Raw genomic sequence first — 6,993 nt, forward strand, 5'->3', positions numbered from 1 at the left:
ATTTCAAAAATTATGCGGTTATATGTGTAATAATTGTCTAAAATATTGTTTTCTAAGAATCATCGAAATCTATTCGTTCGATTTGTTTGTAAATAATTATATCTAATCTTAACCGTTAGAGAAGTATAGGCTATAAGGTATAAAGTATGGTAAATTGCTGCCGTAGTTTATCGCTGCCATTAGTTATATCGTAGACGAGGTGTAGGATAGATCTAATATTTAAATTTCGTATGACATATTGTGAAATAAATGTAAAATAAATGCAAAAGAATCATATTTCGATATGTTTCTCACTTGACTTGGTGCGTGTAGAATCAAAGTGAAGGAAATAAAAGTAAAAAAATCTAACTTTTTTATTATATTCTCATGTACGAATTCGCGTATTTTATGTGTATTTGTGACGTGTATGTATTGTATTATACGCATTAAAAGGTTTGATTTTCAAGATTTTGATTTATTATATTAGATTTGAAACATTTGAAGTTTTTTTTAAGCCAATGGAGAGACTTTTGTAAATTTTATCCATTAATTAAAAGGTAAATTTGAACTTATTATTTTTTGCTACAGCAGCAATAAAAATCTGCAAATTTTTATAAAAGTACATCTTAGTAGAATTTTATTGAATAGATGTCGCTATTATTATAATTTAAGTCATTATAATTTCGATTATTCACTCGAGTAGTTGTTTTATATTAAGTTAATATATATGAAACGATTAGTTTTTTTACTAATTTAAAAAAAAATAACTCAAAAGTTGAATAATACATGTTGCACGTCAATTTAAAGTTTAAAAATAGATGAGTACAATTTGTATATTTTTTATTTTATCAATTGTCTTATTATAAAAAAGAGCAAATTGTAAATCTATACTATAGATTTTAAAATTCAATATAACGATATAAAAAATTATTATTGGTATTATATATATTATTATTTATTATTATATACGACTCTAGAAAAGATTTGCATTAAAGAATTAAACAATGTTCGATTAGAAAATATAATTATAAAAAATAAACGAAGGAATTATTAATAAGCAATTAAAATTAATCAAATAAAATTGTTTATTTACAATAATTTTAACTTTGTTTTTCTCGTTTTGGATAAAATTAATTAAATTTGAATTTAATCAAATTTTGATTAATATTATTTTCATTAAAGATATAGACAGCAACAAATAAAAATAGTCGAAATTAATATTTTATAATATTCTATAATATAAGAAAATTCAATTAAAAAAATTCAAATATGATGACACTATTTATTTAATGAAGCAATTTTTTTATCGATGGAAAATTTTTTTGAACGAATAAAGTCAATCCTCGAAAGGTTCAGTTTTTTTTTCAATTTTGCATACACTTATAATTTGAATGGTTACAATATTTTTTACGACAGAGTGATAAATCATTAAAAATATTTTGATTTAAAATTTTGCTCTATCTGATATTATTACAAAATTATCATATAAAAAAGTTATTATCATTATATATATATTAGTTATAAAATATATCAATTGTCAAGTTTAAAAGAACAAAAAAATATTGAAATTTTGAGCTTTGATTTATATCATATTGTAATTTTTTGTAATTATTTGTAATTACAATTTTAATATTATTTATTATTCTATATTCAATATGTGAAGCATTCAAGGGAATGTGAGTTCAGATTAATTATCGAATAATATTTATTTTTTATTTTATATTAATTTTTCCTTATTTTATGAAATTGTAATGAACAAAATGAACGAAATAATATTTTTTTCTAATCTAAATTTCGATTGTTTTAACAGTGAAATAAATTAAAAAAAAAGAAATTATGCCGATTGTTATCAAAATTGCAATAATTGAACATTTAAAAAAAAAAATAATCAATCGTGAAGATAATCAATATAAATCAGTAACATCAGCCATGAAAGTTGTTAACAATGTTATAATATCATAATCATTTGTTGCGAAATTGATAGATATATTTTTAAAATTCAACATTTCTTTTAAAATTCATCATATAAAAATCGTATATTCGATTAAGTAAAATTCACGCATGATTTTAAAATCATTTTTCTATAAAGACCACATTTGTCTACTCCATAAGGTAATTTTTTTGATAAATTATTATTCAATAATTTTTTTGCAAGAAATCGTTCCTCCCGATAATATATAGATATTTTGTAATTTCTCGATAAATTGAAAATTCGAATCTTGAAAAAAATCTTGAAAATTTTTTCATTATTTTATCGCTATGATTCATTCCAAACGATAATCGCACAAATCTAGGATATGAGTAAATAAATATTTTTTTCATCAGAAATATCATTTGATACCGAGATAGTTTCGAAAATGAATTATTCAAATAATTAAATTAATTAAATTAATTAAATTCGGAATATTTATACAATCATATTATACAACTATATAAGAATCAAGCCTGAAATTGTTTATTAAATACAAGAGTATCACTGTTGCATAAAATGAATTGAAACGTAGAATATATTACGTAAAAATATAAATTCAATTCTGAAAAAAAGACTTCGAAATAACAATATATTTATTACTCACGTATTCTTTTATACAAAAAAAAAAAAACGATAATGTTAAAAAAGTTTACGATATAATAAAACTTTTAGCACCGTGTATTAAATACAGACTAATATATTGAATGCTATTCAGATGTTAAATGATAATATAATAAGTGATATAATTGTCTTCTTCTTTGTAATAATCGATGACATCATAGCGATATCGGCATCTCTGCTAGATTGTCCCATAAGTTATAAAATTTTAACACTGCCTGGACAATGATGCTTCATTTTCGAGAAAATCAAATTTTTTTTTAAAATTTATGTTTATTAATTGCACTTTTCAATTTTTATCTAATTTTTGTTTTCGCTTATTTATTCTTTGTACACGATATCGACATCATTTTCAAGAAAAAATCAAAGTATCTATATCAAGTAAATACAATTCGTCTTTTATTTTTTTGCATGTAATAACATTTGTTATTTTCATTTGATACTTTCATATATTTTATAATATCTGTAATATATTTTATAATATCTGTAATAATTAGTAATAATTATATATAATAATTATATATATTAGTAATAATTATAGTAATAATTATATATAATTATAATAATTATAATCTATTATAATAATTATATCTATTATAATAATTAATAATAATTAATAATAATTTATTATTTTCACGTTATTTTTTTTTTTTTTATTTTGTGTACTTATTCGAATACTTAAAGTATCACATTGTGTTTTAATATCTAATTGGTAAATACATTGGAAATCACAGTTTATTATTATTGATTTTCTAATGTGTTTCCAATATTCTTTTTTATTTGATGATTTGATGTCGATGTCGGTTGTCTAGGTATTTTTTTTTTTTTTAATCTAACTATTTTATACCGCCGAGTATTTTATTATATAATTTATCCAACATCATTATGTTCTGTATTTTATATAATTACTTTTTTTGCAATTTATTCAGCTTTTTATTTGCTACTTTAAAATCTTTACAAATCGGTTACATATTCATTTCACAACGGAAGTGGACAAAAAAGTGCATGATGGGAATAAAAAAAAAGAAGATAAATAGAGTATAAATCAAAAATACATGGATAAAGAATAAACAGATATCTTTTAATCCGAGTATAAAATTACTTAATATAGAGTTTTATTGTGTATATAAGACTCAAGTTAGATAGTTATATTTTTATAAGATTCGAGATTAATTTAATCTTACATGTAAGTACACTATTAGCAGTTGAGTATTCTTACGAATTACAAGTGATGGTTTGTCTTAAGGTGAATCTAAATTTGAAAAGAAATTAAAATTTAAAATACGCAATCTTAAATTAAAATTATATAAAATCAAAATTAATTCGAACCCGACTTTGCGTCAAAACTGTGAACATTTATACGAAATAACAACGATAATAATTGCAATAATAATAATTGAATAAGAACTTAGTGAAAAAAATGAGTGATTTAATAGTAATCGTACAAGAAGGCAAATTAAAAGGTGCGGAACTAGAAAGTAGCCTAGGCTCTCGATACATAGCTTTCAGAGGAATACCTTTCGCTGCTCCCCCCATTGGAGAGCTCAGATTCAAGGTATGACAACAATTTTCTTTTTAATAATAATTTCTTTTTTTTTAATCATCATTAATTAAGCAACTAATCTTATGATTTGAATTTTATATATATTACATAATTTCCTCCTTGAATTGAAAAGAATTATTATACACTAGAATGCAAAATATAGAAATCTAACTAATAAATTATTTGCCATTCGAAGTTTATTTTAGAAATCGTCGAGTCGATTTATTGAAATCTAAATATAAAGTTTCGAACTGCAATTGCGATATTATTTTAACCAAGGTTATTAAACATCACCGTTTAATAACCTTGATTCGTGCAATTTTTTTATAAAAAAAAAAAATATAGGACCCGCAACCACCTGAACCATGGACTGGCGTAAAGGACACATCCGACGTTAACGAGTACATCTGCTCCCAGGCCCAAGATGTTCCACCATTGATTATCGGCAACGAGGATTGCCTGTATCTGAACGTCTACACTAACTCCCTTTCACAATCAAAGAAATCAGTCATGTTCTGGATTCATGACGGTGCATTTACGATAGGCTCCTCAAGCTTTCAACACTTCAGACCTGATTATTTGCTCGCTAAAGACGTTGTCGTCGTCACGACTAACTACAGGCTCGGAGCATTCGGTCAGTTTCGTCGATTATCTATCCATTTATCGGATTAAAGTATCGAGTATCTAAAATCATACAGATTCATTGTTTCTCTATTTTGAAATAATTTTTTTCTCTTGAATGCAATTGGATTATCGAGCCATTCAAGAAGTATCGATCTATTATCTGTTCAAATCAAAAGAGTTTCCATATCCAATTGCTAAAAAGAAATGATCCAGTTAAAGAGTTTAATTTTCGTATTTTCGTAATTTTGTATTTGAAGGATTTTTAAATCTGGGTGACAAAGTGGCGCCAGGGAATCAAGGGTTGAAAGATGTGATCGCGGCATTGGAATGGGTGAGGGAAAATATTGCCAGTTTCGGAGGAGATCCTGACAACGTGACGATTTTTGGGGTTAGCGCCGGGGCAGCTTTAACCCACGCTTTGCTCATGTCGCCGCGCGCAAAGGGTATTTAATCGATCTATTTAATTGAAATATTTATTCTTTAAGCTTTCTTGGCTAACAATTGGTTGTTCTAATATTTCAGGATTATTCCACAAAGCGATTATGCAAAGCGGATCGATGAGAAGTTTTTGGGCGATTAATCAAAGCCGTCCAGAGCGTGGCTTTAATTTGGCCAAGTATCTTGGAAATTTGTCAAACGATCCTGTCGAAGTAATCGAATTCCTGCGGACAGTATCTGCTGAAGATATCGCACGCGCTCAGACTGCTCTCCTGTCCAAAGAGGCAAATATATTCTTCCTTTCATATTTACCTTGTGCTTTTAATCAAACGTTTTTTTCAATTATTATAACAAACAATCACAAAGTTTCTTGAAATTTTCGAAATGTTTTCTTTCTATTTTCTTGTTATTTTACCAAGAATTGAAATATTGACAAGTTTCCGTTTCACAAAACTCTTCCAAGCTTCTTTTAAACAAATTTGAAAAAATAAAAATAATCGATTTCATCTTTAAAAAATATATATATATATATCTTATTTCTTTAGGAGAAATTAAGTTTTAACCTTGCTTTTGGAATGAATAGCGACGAAATAGCGGAGAATCCTGTTTTACCAGAGTCTTTCGAGCAATTAATCAAAAAAGAGATAGACATCCCTGTGATGGTCAGTCACACGTCCAACGAGTTCATTATGTTTTTGCAAAGTAATTTTTCATTTAAAAAGAAAAATCGACTATAATAATAAAATCATATGTATAATAATATATATATATATATGTATATTCTTTCTTTTTCAGATAAAAATGAGCAACTCGTGCGAATATTCAATTTATATCTATTGACGCATGTGAGAAACTTAGGATCGTTGAAGATGTTGGAGGACGAGAAAGTTAAACATTTATACAGATCGGTGAAGCAGCGTTATTTCAATGGGAAATCAATCACCGCCAATAATTTCGATGAATTGACGGAATTTTTGGGCCACGTTTATTTCGCCATTCCCGCGATCGTATGGCTGCAGGATCGAATAAGAAGGGTAACCTCGCCTAGTTACTTTTGCAAATTTTCCTACGTTGGCAATGAGAAAACACCCACCGATCTGCTAGTGAAACGCCAAGCTTCCGGTAACTATATTTTTCTCCAAATTATTTATTATTTATATTTAATACACGTAATATCTTATATATCAATGCATCACGATATTTCCATAATAATCGTGTTTTAAGTGACAAATGCGATATTTAAGGCCATTAACTCGAGAAATCTATATTATATCAAATGATTTATCTCAGGAACATCTCACGTGGACGATATCGCGTACTTGTTATATCTGCCGAAATGCAAAGTTGAAAATCCGGATCCACCGGCGATTGGAACGAAAGACAGGATCACGTTGGAACGAATGACCAAGATGTGGACGAATTTCGCTAAAACGGGGTAAACGCATGATTGTGATGAATTTTGAAATTTCGTGGGATATCACCGATTCGTTATATAATATATATTATATTATATTTATTATATATTATATTAATATATATATATTTATTATAATTTATTATTATTATTTTTATTTTTATTATTATTTTTATTATTAATATATATATATTTTTAATGTACGTTTTAATTCCAGAGATCCCGTCTCGATTAAAGACGAGTTTGTCGATATCGATTGGAATCCCGTAACCACGGACGAATTCTCTTATTTGGACATTGGGGAGGAGTTACGAATTCGCCCCGTCCCGGAACATTTATTGTTCTTCGAACGGGGTTTATAATTTTTAGGATTGTGACGGAAAATTGATTTGTGTGCGAATTTTT

General features: G+C 26.5%; 1 protein-coding gene across 1 annotated transcript; it reads left to right on the forward strand.

Moving 5' to 3' along the window:
• The first annotated feature begins 3,818 nt into the window (after positions 1-3,818).
• LOC102674083 (esterase FE4-like) lies at positions 3,819-6,987 on the forward strand. Its single transcript, XM_006619020.2, has 8 exons — positions 3,819-4,124; positions 4,458-4,746; positions 4,994-5,179; positions 5,259-5,458; positions 5,720-5,876; positions 5,970-6,296; positions 6,465-6,609; positions 6,806-6,987. Exons 1-8 carry the CDS (start codon positions 3,990-3,992, stop codon positions 6,948-6,950), a joined length of 1,584 nt encoding a protein of 527 aa, XP_006619083.1. The 5' UTR covers positions 3,819-3,989; the 3' UTR covers positions 6,951-6,987.
• The last annotated feature ends 6 nt before the right edge of the window (positions 6,988-6,993 follow it).

The sequence above is a fragment of the Apis dorsata genome, unplaced genomic scaffold (assembly GCF_000469605.1).
Source record: "Apis dorsata unplaced genomic scaffold, Apis dorsata 1.3 scaffold_383, whole genome shotgun sequence".
Taxonomy (NCBI): Eukaryota; Metazoa; Arthropoda; class Insecta; order Hymenoptera; family Apidae; genus Apis; species Apis dorsata.

Bases quoted from the DNA above. Each gene is read 5' to 3' on its own strand.
- LOC102674083 (XM_006619020.2), top strand. From the start codon at position 3,990: ATGAGTGATTTAATAGTAATCGTACAAGAAGGCAAATTAAAAGGTGCG. The intron at 5,180-5,258 runs GTATTTAATCGA...CTAATATTTCAG, and splicing joins CATGTCGCCGCGCGCAAAGG to GATTATTCCACAAAGCGATT. The intron at 5,877-5,969 runs GTAATTTTTCAT...TTTCTTTTTCAG, and splicing joins GTTCATTATGTTTTTGCAAA to ATAAAAATGAGCAACTCGTG.